The 16,076-nt window shown below is 36.3% G+C and overlaps 1 protein-coding gene across 4 annotated transcripts in view; it reads right to left on the bottom strand.

Moving 5' to 3' along the window:
- Positions 1-16,076, bottom strand: part of RELCH (RAB11 binding and LisH domain, coiled-coil and HEAT repeat containing) — a 113,763-nt gene that overhangs the window by 63,790 nt on the left and 33,897 nt on the right. For 2 of the 4 annotated variants that reach the window (XM_070361926.1, XM_070361927.1), the window contains exons 6-11: positions 11,841-12,044; positions 11,649-11,740; positions 10,727-11,020; positions 5,424-5,499; positions 4,324-4,419; positions 4,154-4,177 (exon numbers count right to left, since the gene is read on the bottom strand). In XM_070361926.1, the coding sequence (XP_070218027.1) occupies positions 4,154-4,177; positions 4,324-4,419; positions 5,424-5,499; positions 10,727-11,020; positions 11,649-11,740; positions 11,841-12,044 (786 nt within the window). The remainder of the gene's footprint in view (positions 1-4,153; positions 4,178-4,323; positions 4,420-5,423; positions 5,500-10,726; positions 11,021-11,648; positions 11,741-11,840; positions 12,045-16,076) is intronic. The other 2 variants (XM_070361928.1, XM_070361929.1) reach the window with 1 other exon arrangement.

Below are 16,076 nucleotides of genomic sequence, written 5' to 3'. Positions count from 1 at the left end.
CTCAGCTTTGAAAAAATTTTAGATGGCTGTTACTAAATTTTTTTCATCTAGTCTTTTTCCTAGGAATTAAGCAATAATGAATTACAATAATTCAAATGTTGATAAGTATACACCCTTTGATTTGGATTTTCAGTTGAAATTTGTCATGATGTTGGTAGTAACATATAAAGAAAAAAAACATTACAAAGACTTATATAAGGAAAAGACAAGATTACTCACCTCTGGAAAAGTTTTATACTTCAAGGGCTGCTAAAATACCTATTCTTAGAATTATTAATATCTGTAATTCCCAGGTCTCAGCCTTTAGGAAGCTTAACTGAAATACTTAAGTGACTTTTAAACTCTGATACTGCTCAAGAGCATGTGGTTTACTCTGAAAATTACCAGACACATACACACAAACACAACGTGGGCAAAGAAGGTGGACCAAACTTTCGCAACTTACTACTTACTCTACTATGCTTGTACTAGCACAGCACACTCGTGTAACTGTGAATCATACTGCTACTCTTAAGAAAAATTTACCACAGAGCAACCACAAAAGGCACCGTAAAAGAGTAAAGTTTGGTTTCTTAGAAGATGAACAAGTCTTTAGAGGTACTAGCTAATTTTTAAGGCTTTTAGGGAATTGGTGCTCTCCTTTATCTTTTTTTTTTATAGCTTTAATGATATACATTTCACACAACACACTCTAAAACAACCAATGGGTCAAAGAAATCACTAAGGAAATTAAAATACTTTGAGATAAATGAAAAACAGAACATACTAAAACATGTGAGATGCAGCATAAGCAGAACACAGAGGGAAATTTATAGCCATAATCACCCACATTAAAAAAAATGAGATGCCAATTCAACAACCTTGCCAGAAAAAGGAAACTAAAGGCCAGCAGAAAGAAGAAAATAATAAAGATTACAGCAGAGGTAAGTGAAATATAGGAACGAGAAAAAACAGAGTCAACAACATCAGAAGTTGGCTCTTTGAAAGGATCAATACAATTGACAATCTTTTACCTTAACTGACAGAGAAAAATAGAGAAGATACAAATAATTAGAATCAGAAATAAAGGAGAAGACATTAGTAACAAAAAAATCAAAAGGATTATAAGTGAATACCATAAACAATGGTCTACCAACAAGTTAGATAATCAATACATGAACTAGCTCCGAGAATCACAAAAATGACCAAAACTGACACAAGAAGAAACAGAAAATCAAAACAGACCTGTAACAGGCAAATAGACTGAATCAAAAGTTAAAAAACCTCTAGGATCAGATGACTTTGCTTGTGAATTCTAAAACACATTTAAAGAATTATTAATACAGATTGTACTCAACTCTTTGAAAGAACAGAACAGGAGGAACAATTCTTAAGACATTCTGTGTGCAAATACTATAAAGAATTTCCTGTTCATAAAATACAAGAGTTAATGCTGTTTGAATGTCAATATTCCTCAAAGTGATCCACAGATTCAGTGCAATTTCTATCAAAATTCAAATGACTTTTATGGCAGAGACCAAAACTGAGCATCCCATTATATGAAACCAAAAAGGGCCCTAAATGGCTAAATGATAGTGTAAAGAGAACAAATCTGGAAGACTCATACTTTTTAATTTCAAAACTTACTGTAAAGCTATAGCAATCAAAATAGAGTGGAACAGGCATAAAGATAAACATAAAGACCCATGGTACAGAATTCAAAGTATAGAAATGAATCCAAACATCTACATCAAACTGATTTTTGACAAAGGTGCCATGACCATTCAGTAAAGAAGCAACTGTCTCCCCAACAAATGGTGCTGGGACACCTGGGTGACTTCATGAAAAGAGTCCAGTTCTGAACTCCTGCCTCACTCCATACATTAACAAAAAACAAAACACAAACAGGGGTCAGTCACCTAAATACAGGAGCTAAAGGTATAGAACTATTAGAAGAAAACATAGGGGTAAATCTTTCTGACTTCAGCTTTGGCAATGGATTCTTAGATGCATACCAAAAACATCAGCAACAAAAGAAAAAAATAGAGAAATCAGATTTCACAGAAATGAAAAACATCTGTCCATTTAAGGACAACATCAACTACAGGACGGAAGAAAATACTTGCAAATCATATATGAGGTCAGAGTTTAATATCCAGAATTGTAAGAACTCTTACAATTCAAAAACAAACAATCCACTTAAAAAATGGGCAAAGGATTTACTAAATTTTACTGCATGTGAGATGACAGCTCAGGGACAGGGGAATAAAAGCTCGTATTGTACATCTTTTCATATTCAAAAGATGTTAGCCCATGAATATGCATTATTTAATCAAACCTTATACTCTATTTTTAATGCTTTACTTTTTAAATTATCTAGGCTATTGCTATGATGAATCATACAAATGGACATTTTAATTGTAGTCACATATCAATAAAAAGGCTTATACTGATGAATACAAAGAATTGAGAAATAAGAAAAAGCAAAAATATTAACTCTTAAATCATAAGACCTTTTAAAAAATATAAATTTATGGAACTAGGGTAAAATATTAAATACAAGTAATCCAATATCAAAGGATAAAATCAAATAAAAGTTTTGTGCTTTTATGCCCTGGGATTAGTTTCAAAGAAAGGCAAGATAAACCTCATTATTTACCAATTTAATTTTGAGGGAATACAACTCTGGTATATTAAAAATGGTAAAATTTCCAATAAAACAAAATATGATACAAATAATTAAATAAACAAAGATAAGTGATCAATTCTTCATGAAATTATAAGTATAAAAATATTTTTATATATAAAAACTTAAAATCAGCCAGAAAAAGTAAACATCATACCACAAATAAAATATACATGTATATATAAATATATGCTTATATATATATTTATATATATAATATATCTGATTACTGATGATGCAAATTTATAAAAACTTCATGCAGTACAATCAGATTTTAGTGGTAGAGTTTTTTATGATTAAAAAGGAAAATAAAAATTAAAAAAAAGCTTAAACTGCATTTCATAACAATTAGGTTTCTATGCTATTTTAAAGATTATCTTAAGGAAACATAGTAAAAGGGATGCAAACATTAATGCACTGCACAGAATATGTTACAAGCTGAAAAAGGAAAAAGAAGCTCAAACACCATTCTGCCAGGCAGAACTGCAAAACAATCTGAAATTGGACACTGATCCTTCAAGACACAGAAAATTTTCACTTCTTAATATCTCACACAACCATTCTTAAATGTTAGGTAAAATAAAACCATCAGTAAGAAAACAGTCATGTTTATCATTTTTAAATTAAAAATACCTATAGGTATAAGAATTATTAAAGCTCTACATATATGTTTTCTTGAGGATCAGTACAAATTTCTTGTGCTAAACAGATAATTAAGGATAAGCTCTCATATGGGTTTTGCCAATGCACTGTGTACCTATCATACTGTAGGTCCCATGAATTATGATTAAAACCAGTGGTAAAGATTAAGAGGATAACAAAAGAAAACTTGTAGGACACGTTCAATAATATTCTTAACCTATTTAAAAAATTTGTGAATTGCAAATTGATTTCATAAATTGAATAATTCAAATAAATAAACTTGTTTGCAAATAAATCATTCACTATTTAAATGAGATTACAGATAATTTTTCCTTAATCTTTTAATGACGAAATATAACTCTAAAGAATACTTTCTATAGTATTTATGGCTTATAACATAGGCAATGTGTACCAAAATAAATCTGCTACTCTATTTTAGACATTTAAAGCATCTGTCAACAACAGGTTAGCTATAAGAAAAATGAAAAAGATACTCTCAAAAGTTATTGCAGACAATATTATAACTATCCTATTCTAAGACAAGTCTATCTACTGCCAAACAAATACAATAAAACTAACATTAATAAGAGGTAACTACAAGTACAAGAAAAGAGTTATATTATTAGTCCCTATTAATGTTCAATCCCAAGACTGTCTATTTCTATAGGCAAGTCACGCGTATCATATATAGCGAGAGATCAAATAAACTAGGTAACTGGTGATGCAGAGAACGGACAGTGTTCACGGCACGTAGATGGACCTACAGTAATAGTTAGTGTTGCAGAAGCTAATGATGCTTTAAGCAAAATTGGAAAACATGAATCCATGCAGTTTTACTGAACTCACCTGACAGAGGTGTAAAACCATTCTCTAGGAGCAGAGATGCATGCACAAAAGTAAGAATATGATTGCAAGTAATAGACTTTAACAAAATAAAAATATAACACTAAACTTCAAAATGACGAAAAATGGACAACAGGATGGTCTAGGGACGACAGTACTTCTCTGGGTCTCACCTCTCTCTTGGCCAGCAGCACGTTAGGGACGATGTGCGGCAGGCAGCGCCCCAGCATCAGCATGACGCTCGCCTCACTGTCCGCAATCCGAGACACCTGGAAGACCACAGGGTTAGTCAAGGCTGCGCTGGAGGGCCGTGTGCGCGACGGGGCTTCACGGCTACGGTCTGGACCCTGTCACTTCTGTTTCAAACACACATTCAAAAGGACAATTTATGAGGAGGAAAACAAAAACAAGAACAACCTGAGATTCCAAACAGGACAGACATTTTTGTAGACCAGAAAAGGATTTAAAACACTTGGAAGAAGCAAGGGAGCAGACAAGGAGGCTTACTAGGCTTCAGTTCTGGGAACAAATAGCGATAACACAGGACTGGGGCAGCCTCAATGGCTTTTAATCTTTGTTCTGGGGGGAAAGGTACCCACAAAGTCACGATCTTTGGTTAAGGCGAAAGAGAAGCTTGTATAATGAAAACACATGCAAGGGGAAGTCCATGGGGGCTGCCCGAGTCTTACAATGAGAACTGCAGACTGCATCCAAACCATTCTCTAGCTCCAGATTGTTAACAACACCGTGGGACAGACGCTCAGAAGAGGTGACGTGGAACCAACCGCAAGAAAGGTATTAATAGAAAGGGAGAAGTATAAAGAAAGGAGAAAAAAATACCCTTTTAAGATAAGCCTGCAATAACAGTTACAAAGGACTTGATGAAAAGAAATCTGAGAGACAATTTACTCTGCAATCAAAGACAATCAATCCTAGAGAAATTAAAAATGGAGTAATCTAAAAATAACTGAAGTTATAAATAATATATACACCTGACTTGGTTTTCTAAATTACACCATAAAGAGGCATATAATTGTAGGTTGGTAGACATAAAAAATTAAAACTATACTGTATAGAGTCACTGTCTTACTAAACAGAGCTTTAATCCAAAGATAAAAATAATCAACTACTTTGCTTGAAAGCAGAAAACTTTGGAATTATTTCTTAGATTTTTTTACTTGAAACAGAGTTGTATTACAATTATTTTTTGGGTAAAATGCTAAGAAAAAAACGGAATGTTTTAAGAAAGTTGCAGGAATCTGGTATAACTTACCTCTGATCCTAAACGACTATCTGCTGACATTCGACAGAAAGAGAGTAGTGCTTGATGGAAAGCAGGAGACAACTTCCTAGAAGAAAACAATGATGGAAAATGGGACAATATCGAATAGTTAAACTGGCGTTTAAGGAGAAACTAAGTTGCAGGTTTTAATTCCCATCATTACTTGAATCCTACCTCACACATGTTTGAATTTCTTAGCCACAAAAGATTTAAGGTCACTTCACTGGAGAATCATACAGGGAAAAAGGAATAGCAACAGCGGGCACGACTGAGCGACTTCACTTTCACTTTTCACTTTCATGCATTGGAGGAGGAAATGGCAACCCACTCCAGTGTTCTTGCCTGGAGAATCCCAGGGACGGCGGGGCCTGGTGGGCTGCCGTCTATGGGGTCGCACAGAGTCGGACACGACTGAAGCGACTTAGCAGCAGCAGCTGAGCTTAAAGGAGCTGATATTATGTGAATGAATGTCTTATAAATGTTAATAGATTAAACCTGAAGTTGTATGGCAGGTCAATGACTACAGAAAGTGTTTGCAAAACCTGAAATGAGGATTTTTTTCCCCCCTTCCCTAATTCTCTATGGTCCCAGAAAGGTAAAGAGTGGCTGCAAAGGCTAACCTGGTATGTTGCTGAGAAGTTTTGCAGATCTGTATCATGATAATGATAACCCTCAATGTTAGGAACCCTCATAAAAGAATAAAAAATTAAAAATAAATGAAGGAGAGGCTCATTCAATGTTCACATATATTTTAAATAAAGGATTTTTTGTAATTGAAAATATTAGCCTATTTATGTTTAATAAAGAAGGTTAAAACATTTATATTTGTAAAATAACACTGGTCTCTATGTAATAGTATTCATAATATTGTAACTATGGGTTGTATTTTATGTGCTCAATCTACGAAGAGAAGGGGTGACATCTAAGGTTACATAACAGAGGTTATTTAGTATACACCACAAAGTAGCCCCCAGGAGCACCTGATTATGGACTTAGTGTGCCAAAGCTGAAGCCTGTTTGCTCATTATGTCCCCACTCCCCTAATCTTTCAGCGGAGGGAGCTACAAGGCATCTAACTGCCCAAGCCAGAAAGCCTTTATCCTTCCCTTAGTTTTAACCTCCTAATCCAATCAATTTTTTTTACCTTCTAACTATCTTACAAATCTATCTACGTCTTTCCAATACAGGAAATTCCACCATTTCTTTCTTGGACTCTTCCAACAGATATCCCACGAGTTTCGGTTCTTGCTACCCTCTAATTACCACTACTCTAGAGGACTCTTTCTAAAACTTCAGTTCAGTTCAGTCGCTCAGTCATGCCCAACTCTTTGCGACCCCATGGATTGCAGCACGCCAGGCCTCCCTGTCCATCACCAACTCCCAGAGTTTACTCAAACTCATGTCCATTGAGTCAGTAATGCCATCCAACCATCTCATCCTTCGTCGTCCCCTTCTCCTCCTGCCTTTAATCTTTCCCAGCATCAGTGTCTTTTCCATTGAGTCAGCTCTTCACATCAGGAGGCCAAAGTATTGCAGTTTCAGCTTCAACACCAGTCCTTCCAATGAACACTCAGGACTGATCTCCTTTAGGATAGACTGGTTGGATCTCCTTGCTGTCCAAGGAACTCTCAAGAGTCTTCTCCAACACCACAGTTCAAAAGCATCATTCTTCTGCACTCAGCTTTCTTTATAATCCAACTCTCACATGCATACATGACTACTGGAAAAACCATAGCCTTGACTAGATGGACCTTTGTTGGCAAAGTAATGTCTCTGCTTTTTAATATGCTGTCTAGGTTGGTCATAACTTTCCTTCCAAGGAGTAAGCGTCTTTTAATTTCATGGCTGCAATCACCATTTGCAGTGATTTGGGAACCCCCCAAAAATAAAGTTTGCCACTGTTTCCACATCTATTTGCCATGAAGTGATGGGACCAGATGCCATGATCTTAGTTTTCTGAATGTTGAGCTTTAAGCCAACTTTTCCACTCTCTTCTTTTACCTTCATCAAGAGATTCTTTAGTTCTTCACTTTCTGCCATAAGGGTGGTGTCATCTGCATATCTGAGGTTATTGATATTTCTCCCGGCAATCTTGATTCCAGATTGTGCTTCCTCCAGCCAAGTGTTTTTCATGATGTACTCTGCATATAAGTTAAATAAGCAGGGTGACAATATACAGCCGTGAAGTACTCCTTTTCCTAATTGGAACCAGTCTGTTGTTCCATGTCCAGTTCTAACTGTTGCTTCCTAACCTGCATACAGGTTTAAGAGGCAGGTCAGGTGGTCTGGTATTCCCATCTCTTTCAGAATTTTCCACAGTTTATTGTGATCCACAAGTCAAAGGCTTTGGCATAGTCAGTAAAGCAGAAATATATGCTTTTCTGGAACTCTCTTGCTTTTTCCATGATCCAGAGGATGTTGGCAATTTGATCTCTGGTTTCTCTGCCTTTTCTAAAACCAGCTTGAACATCTGAAGTTCACAGTTCACATATTGTTGAAGCCTGGCTTGGAGAATTTTGAGCATTACTTTACTAGCGTGTGAGATGAGAGCAATTGTGCAATAGTTTGAGCATTCTTTGGCATTGCCTTTCTTTGCGATTGGAATGAAAACTGACCTTTTCCAGTCCTGTGGCCACTGCTGAGTTTTCCAAATTTGCTGGCATATTGAGTGCAGCACTTTCACAGCATCATCCTTTAGGATTTGAAATAGCTCAACTGGAATTCCATCACCTCCACTAGCTTTCTTCACAGTGATGCTTCCTAAGGCCCACTTGACTTCACATTCCAGGATGTCTGGCTCTAGGTGAGTGATCACACCATAGTGATCATCTGGGTCATGAAGATCTTTTTTGTACAGTTCTTCCATGTATTCTGGCCACCTCTTCTTAATATCTTCTGCTTTTGTTAGGCCCATACCATTTCTGTCCTTCATTGAGCCCATCTTTGCATGAAATGTTCCCTTGAAAACTCCAATTTTCTTGAAGAGTTCTCTGGTCTTTCCCATTCTATTGTTTTCCTCTATTTCTTTGCGCTGATCATTGAGGAAGGCTTTCTTATCTCTCCTTGCTATTCTTTGGAACTCTGCATTCAAATGGGTATATCTTTCCTCTTCTCCTTTGTTTTTCACAGCTATTTATAAGGCCTCCCCAGAGAGTCATTTTGCATTTCTTTTTCTTAGGGATGGTCTTGCTCCCTGTCTCCTGTACAATGTCAGGAACCTCTGTCCATAGTTCATCAGACACTATCAGATCTAGTCCCTTAAATCTATTTCCCACCTATACTGTATATCATAAGGGATTTGATTTAGTTCATACTTGAATGGTCTAGTGGTTTTCCCTACCTTCTTTTAAAACTTAGATACCATCATGTTCCAAGTCTCTAAAATGAGTTAACACAGCTTATGTGACTTGGTCTCAGCTTAATTCTCCGACTTCCCCCTCTGTTGTCTTCTCATCTGCATGCTTTGCTTCAGTCTTCATAAACCCTTTCTTGCTTCCAAGTGCAGTGTTCTTCTGCTCCTATTAGTCGCTTTTAGTGGGAAGACTTCCTCTTATCTCTTGGCCTGGTTCACTTCTTACTCATTAGGTATAAAGTTAGAAAATACTTCTTCCCTGAAATCTTTCCTACTCTGACGACTAGGTTAGGTACCCTGATTGTGTGTTCCCCAAGCAAGCTGAACTTCTCTTATATTACTACGTTTTGCAATATTATAATTGCCTGACAGTCTCTCTCATACTGTAAAGTCTGTAACCGAAGGGTACCATATGTTTGGTTACTGTTATTATACTCTTCATTTGGGCTTCTCTAGTGGCTTCATTTAGAGAAGGCAATGGCACCCCACTCCAGTACTCTTGCCTGGAAAATGCCATGGACGGAGGAACCTGGTAGGCTGCAGTCCATGGGGTCGCTAGGAGTCAGACACGACTGAGTGACTTCACTTTCACTTTTCACTTTCATACATTGAAGAAGGAAATGGCAACCCACTCCAGTATTCTTGTCTGGAGAATCCCAGGGACGGGGGAGCCTGGTGGGCTGCCGTCTATGGGGTCGCACAGAGTTGGACACAACTGAAGTGACTTGCCAGCAGCAGCAGCTAGAAGACTGGCAGGCTACAGTGCATGGGGTCCCAGAGAGTCAGACATGACAAGCAACTAACACTTTCACTCTTCTTTAAACTTCAAACTCTTCATTGACATTGCCTGACACACAGTTAAGAGCTAAAAAAGTTAGTTGGACAAATTTAACAATCATCTTTCTCCTGAGAGTGGCTTTGGAGTATAGAGGAGATATATGGAACTACTATAAATGCCACTGCATTATTTTTATGACTATATCTTAACCATATTAGATTAAATGCACTTTGAAGACTGGGCCATGTCTATTTCAATCCTGTGACCCCCTCATAATACCTACACATACACACACACACACAACCACACACAAAGTTGTGGCATATGAGTCAAAAAGTTTGCTTTGGAAAAAAAAAATCAAATACTTCTCACTAATAATGAGTACCTTTAAGTCTAAAACAAATTAGTCATGCTTTCCTATTACATCCCAACACTTGCTATAATACTCCTCCATTTATTAGGAGGAGGAAGTATGACTGGCTCAGAATGCATCACAGGGTGTGTGTGAGGATTAACTAAGCTAGCATATGTAAAGCGTTTAGAACTGTGTCTGATATATAAAAAGAACTCAATAAATATTCCACTCTCAGAGAATATTCTTTTTCCACATTATAATGTAAACACTTTTTGTCTCCTCTACTAGAAAACATAATCATGATGGGCAAGGGACCCTGCTTTGCTCATCTAAGTTCAATCATTGTGATTCAATAAAAATTAAACGAATTAAGATAATATTAATGACACAATGTTACTAATGGAAGCAGAAACAGAAAAAAGGACTAAGATCAAGAACTAATCACCTTTTTAGTAAAGGCAACTATTTAATATCAAAACTTTCTACTGAATCTGATGATTGTAGAACACAGAGAAGGTAAAAGCACTGGGTACAATACAGCCCAGAGAGCATGCATGTTGTTTATGGGTTTAAGCACTGAGCTAAAACAGGACCTAGTTCACTCATGGTCTACTCCTCTGCAACACAATTTAACTTAGTAATTACTTGTGATTTTTCACAGTGATGTGGACTCTGCTATGTGTTAAGTTCATGCCAGACACATAAAAATTCATGTATCTGATATGCAAAATAACAACTGAAACTCTTCTAGTTTGAGAATGTACTAAATAGCTGAAAGATGCATTTCAAAACACAGGACACATACTAACCTATTGGGTTTATCAAAATGGACTGTGTTTTTACTTGATGGAGAAGAAGATGGTATTCCTTCTCTTTCTCTCCTGGGGAAAGAATGCGGGAAAGTCTCTTTAGGAACAGTAGAATCAACTTCATCTGATTTTGAAAGATGGACATCCTTATTTTCTCCCTTGTCCAAACTATTTATAACTGAATTCTGTCCACTGTCTTCAGAGTCTTTGTGGGGAGACTGATCCAAAGAAGGCTGAACAGAGTCACAAACTACAGGGCTGGCAAAGTGTTCATTTTTGAGGAAGTCCATTTCACTGTAAAAGAAAGACAAATTATTAGAGAAGAAAATTGTATTTTTTAAGACTTTGGCAATAGCATAAACCTCATACTGGGTTTAATGATTTAAAAGTATAACATATTAATAGAAAGTGATTTGGCAACTAATTAATCTTTTCTGTACCACAGATATTGATGCTTCATATAGAAATGTAGCCACAAACTCTTACAACAAAACATAAAAATATTTTTATAAACTATGCTTTGGATTATCACTTAGCCTTCTTCGTGTGTGAGATGTGGAAAATTCCATCTAACCCACATCATGAGTATAAGAATTAAATGAAATAATGAATGGAAAATATGTATAACACTAGCACGAAGAAGTTCCTTTATTACTACTGATACAACCTGAAGAAAGTAAAAAATATCTTACTCCTTGGTTCTAAGACATATATGATTTTATGATTATTACAGTGATTAACAACTTTTGGCGGTGAAGAACACATTAAGTATATACACAATTATAAGATTTTTTTCCCCAGAAGTATTAGAATATGAAAAATTATGCCTTACAACTGAAATATTATCTTATATGTTTATATAATTTGTCAATTTCTTTAATAATTTTAAGAGGTTTTATAGAAATGATGATTAAGTACTAACCTTTCAAGTCTTCTGATTTGTTCCATCAAAGACCATTTCTCACTATTTAATAAACTAATTTTATCTTCTAATTTCTGTACTAGCAAGGAGTTCTAAAATCAAAACGGGAGAAAAACAGAAACTCAACATCTCATAGTCTGCTTTTACATGGCTTAAACACTTTTTGTGGACTTGATTATTAATACCTCTCACCTCTACAGTCTGAGGAGTTTCAAGGGTTGAAGGAAGGTTGCCTAAAACTGGTGTCAGAGCTTCTAATTCGTCTTCTTCTACACCACTGGCCACGTCCACAAGGTCTTTCCCAGTTACTTGATGATTTCCAAAATCTCGGTAGAGCTGCAGTAAGTCTGGAGGTTTTGGAATATTTAATCCTACGTCATCCCATAGTTCAAAATCCTAAAAGATAAAAAACAGTAACATAAAAAAATCTACGTGGTGGTTTTATCTTGCATTTTTGAGATGTATCTTTTCCTTATTGCTACTATCTTGAAAACTCAACATAATTGTGTGATAATGTCAAAGTGTATGTGCCCGGTGAATAACATCCTGGGAGTCAGGAAGTGTCTAGGAGTGTGAGATGCACCCCCACCTCATACTTGGAAAATAAGGGAAACAGGGTACTCAGTGGAGAGACAAGCTTTCTTTACAGCAAAAAGGATATTCTGGACTTCCCTAGTAGCACAGTGGATGAGAGCCTGCCTGCCAATGTAGGGGACCTGGGTTTCGTCCCTGGTCCGGGAAGATTCCACATGCCTTGGAACTACTGAGGGCAAGCTCTAGAACGCGAGGGCTACAACGGCTGAGCCTGCCACCCGCAACTACAGAAACTTGCGCACCTAGAGCCTGTGCTCTGCAACAAGAGGAACCAAGGAGTGAGGAACCCATGCACCCCAGAATGAACAGTGACCCAGCTCGCCACAACTAGAAGAAGCCCGCGTGCAACAACAAAGACCCACCACAACCAAAGAATTAAAAAATAATACATTTATAAAATTTAAAAAAACAAACAAAAAGGGATATTCAGAGAGAAGTTGAAAATAAAGACTTTATTTATAATAAGAAAATTTCACATAACACCACAGAAAGGAAGGATAGGAAGTAAAGGAAAGAACTGGCAAGAGGGAACCAAAAAACAGTAAGATAATGATTATATGCAGATAAGAATGTAAGAAAACTATCAGTAAGTATGTACCGAGTGCTACTATACACGCAGGCACAGAGATGAACAAGAGATTCGTTTAGCCTCAAGAAGATTATAGGCTAGTCAGGGATAATCTTAGGTAATCTTAGAGCCATTAAGATAAAACCAGGCCACTAAGATAAATGATCAAAGATAAATTCAGGTAAAAAGTCTTACCTTTTAGCCAGAGGCGAAATGTGAAAGCTGTGAGGGCCCTAGGACAGAGCTGCTTTAAGGTCGGGTGAGATACCACTGAGCAGCATCCAGTGGCTAAAGAAGACGGAACTGAGGAGCACTTGCACTGCCCTTTGTAAAATAGCTTTATTGGGGTATATAGTTAATAAGTAACAAACGGCACAATTTAAATCTGACTCTTTGCGACCCCAGGGACTGTAGCCCGCCAGGCTCCTCTGTCCATGGGATTCTCCAGGCAAGAATACTGGAGTGGGTTCCCATTTCCTTTTCCAGGAGATATTCCCAACCCAGGGATCGATCCTGGGTCTCCCGCATTGTAGGCAGACACTTTTACCGTCTGAGCCACCAGGGAAGTCTTAAATCCACAAGCTAACTTAAAATGTGCCATCTGCTAAGTTTTGACATCTGACTACACACCTGAAGAGATCACTGCAATCAAGAAGATGAACTTGGGGGCTTCCCTGGTGGCTCAGTGGTAAAGAATCTGCCTACCAATGCAGGAGACACAGGTTCGATCCCTGATCTGGGAAGATCACACTTGTCATGGAGCAACTAAGCCTGTGTGCCACAGCTACTGAGCCTGTTTGATCTCAGGCCTGGGAGTTGTAATTACTGAGCCCATGTTCTGCAACTACTGGAGCCCACACCCCCAGAGTCCGAGTTTTGCGACTGAAGAGTAGTCCCCACTCGCTGCAAAGAGCGAAAAGTCAGAGCAGCAATGACGGCCCAGCACAGCCAAACATAAACAAACAAAGCAGAGAAAAAAAAGAAAAAAGATTAAACACCAAAGCTACGGAAAAAAAAAGATGAACTTGCTCACTCCCTAGAGTTTGACCGGCCGCTTGCAAAACTTCCCCTTTTCCTCACGTACGCCCCGTTCCTAGGCAAACACTGCTCTGTTTTCCATCACTGTTACAGGTTTATGTTTCTTAGCATTTTATATAAGTGGAAGCATACAGCAAGTACTCTATTTGCCTGGTTCCTTTCATCCAGATTATTGATTTTCAGAGTAATCTATGTTGCATCTGTCAGAGGTTCATTTTTTTTTATTGCTGAGTTAGCATTTGATGTAACGATACATCAGAATTTTTTATTCAACTGCCTGCTTTTGGATACTTGGGTTGTCTCCCTAATGTCAGCTATTACAAATAAAGTTGGTGTGAACACTGCGTAGGAGTCTTGGTATGAACATCTCCCTTCACTTCTCTTGGACTGTAATATCTAGAAACAGAATGATCAAGTCATATAGGTGGTGAAGGTTTTAATTTTTTTAAAATAGCTTGCTAAAAAATGTTCCAAAGTGACTGTACCATTTTGGATTCCCATGAGCAATGATGATATTTCTACTTACTCCACATCTTTGCCAAGACTTGGTACAGTCTCAGTTAAACATTCTAATAAGTGTGCTATGGGATTTCATTGTGACTTAATTTTTATCTACCTAATGACTAAAGATGTAGAACATCTTTTTTCATGTGCTTATTTGATATCCATATAGGTTCTTTGTTATAAATCATCTATATTTTTTATAAATCATGTATATATGTTTGTTATAAAATCATCTATATAAATTTTTTGTCCATTCTTTTAAAAATTGGGTCTTTTTTTATTATTCATTTTATAGAGTTCTTTAAATATTCTGGATAGAAATTCTTTATCAGATATGTTACTTGAAATATTTTACCTAATCTATGGCTCATCTTTTCATTTGTTTAGAGTTGCTTTCAAAGAGTAGAAGCTATTGACTTTGATGAGAACAAATATCTGATGAAGAACACCATACTTCTGGTGTCATATATAAGAAATCTTGGCCTGCCTTCCAGGGTTGCAATGAATTTTTCCATGTTTTCTTCTAGGAGCCTTATGGCTTTAGAATTTACATTTAAATCCATGATCCATTTGAATTACTTTTTGTGTATGGTGTGAGGTATGGTTCAAAGTTCATTTTTGGAGGTATATAGATATCAAAATGGTACAGTACCAATCGTAAATTGGTACTGAATGGAATTTACTTTGTGCTTTGTTAGACATCAAAAGATCATCTATGTGTGAGCTAATCTCTTGACTCTCCACTAAGTTCCAATGATCTATGTTTATATCAGTAAGATACTGTCTGAACTATAATATCTTAAAGTCAGCTAGTTGAAGTCCCCTAAGTTTGTATTCTTTATTAAAGTTGTTTTGGCTATACTATGTTATTTCCATTTCCACAGAAATTTTAGAATAAGCTAACCTCTACAAAAAAAACTGGCGAGATCATTAGGATTGTATTAAAAGTACAAATCAATTTACAGAAATGGATACTTTGACAATACTGAATCTTATCTATTAGCACAATATGTCTCTTCTTTATGTCTTCTTTATTTTCTCTCAGCATGTATAATAGTTTTCAGTGCATAATCCTTCATCATATTTATCCCTAAGTATTTCCTATTTTTTTGACACTTTTATAAATGTTATCTTTAAAATTGAATGTTTATTTGTTGCTAGCATAAATACAATTCATTTTTGTTTACTGACCTTGAATCCTACAGCTTGTCTATCATCACTTATTATAGTGTTTAACACTATAAGCAGTCTATAGGATTTTCAATACATAGAATCATGTTACCAGTGAAAGTTTTCTTTCTTCTTTTCCAAAATATATGCCTTTTATTTTTTTTTTCTTGCCTTGTACTGGCTAGATTCCTCAGTATGATGTTCAATAGAAGTAGTGAGAGCAGATATTCCTGTTTTAGTCCTTATCTATTCCGTATCATTCATCATTAAGTATGATGTTAGTGATAGTTTTTCTATAAATGTCTTATATGAATCTGAGGAAATTCCTCACAATTCCTAATTTCTTTAAAGTTTTTACAGGAAAGACATGTTTGATTGTGTCAAGTGTTTTGAGCTGATCATATCATTTCTCTTTTGAAAAGTTTCTTAAAATGGTGAATTACAATGACTGATTTTTGGACTAATCAATCTTATGTTCCTCAGATAAACCATTTGGTCATTCTGTATTAGCACTTTTACACACTGTTGGATTTAATATAGTAAAATGTTATATA

Source organism: Bos mutus, chromosome 24, assembly GCF_027580195.1.
Source record: "Bos mutus isolate GX-2022 chromosome 24, NWIPB_WYAK_1.1, whole genome shotgun sequence".
In the NCBI taxonomy this organism is placed as follows: Eukaryota; Metazoa; Chordata; class Mammalia; order Artiodactyla; family Bovidae; genus Bos; species Bos mutus.
This window is presented reverse-complemented; position numbering and strand designations above follow the sequence as displayed.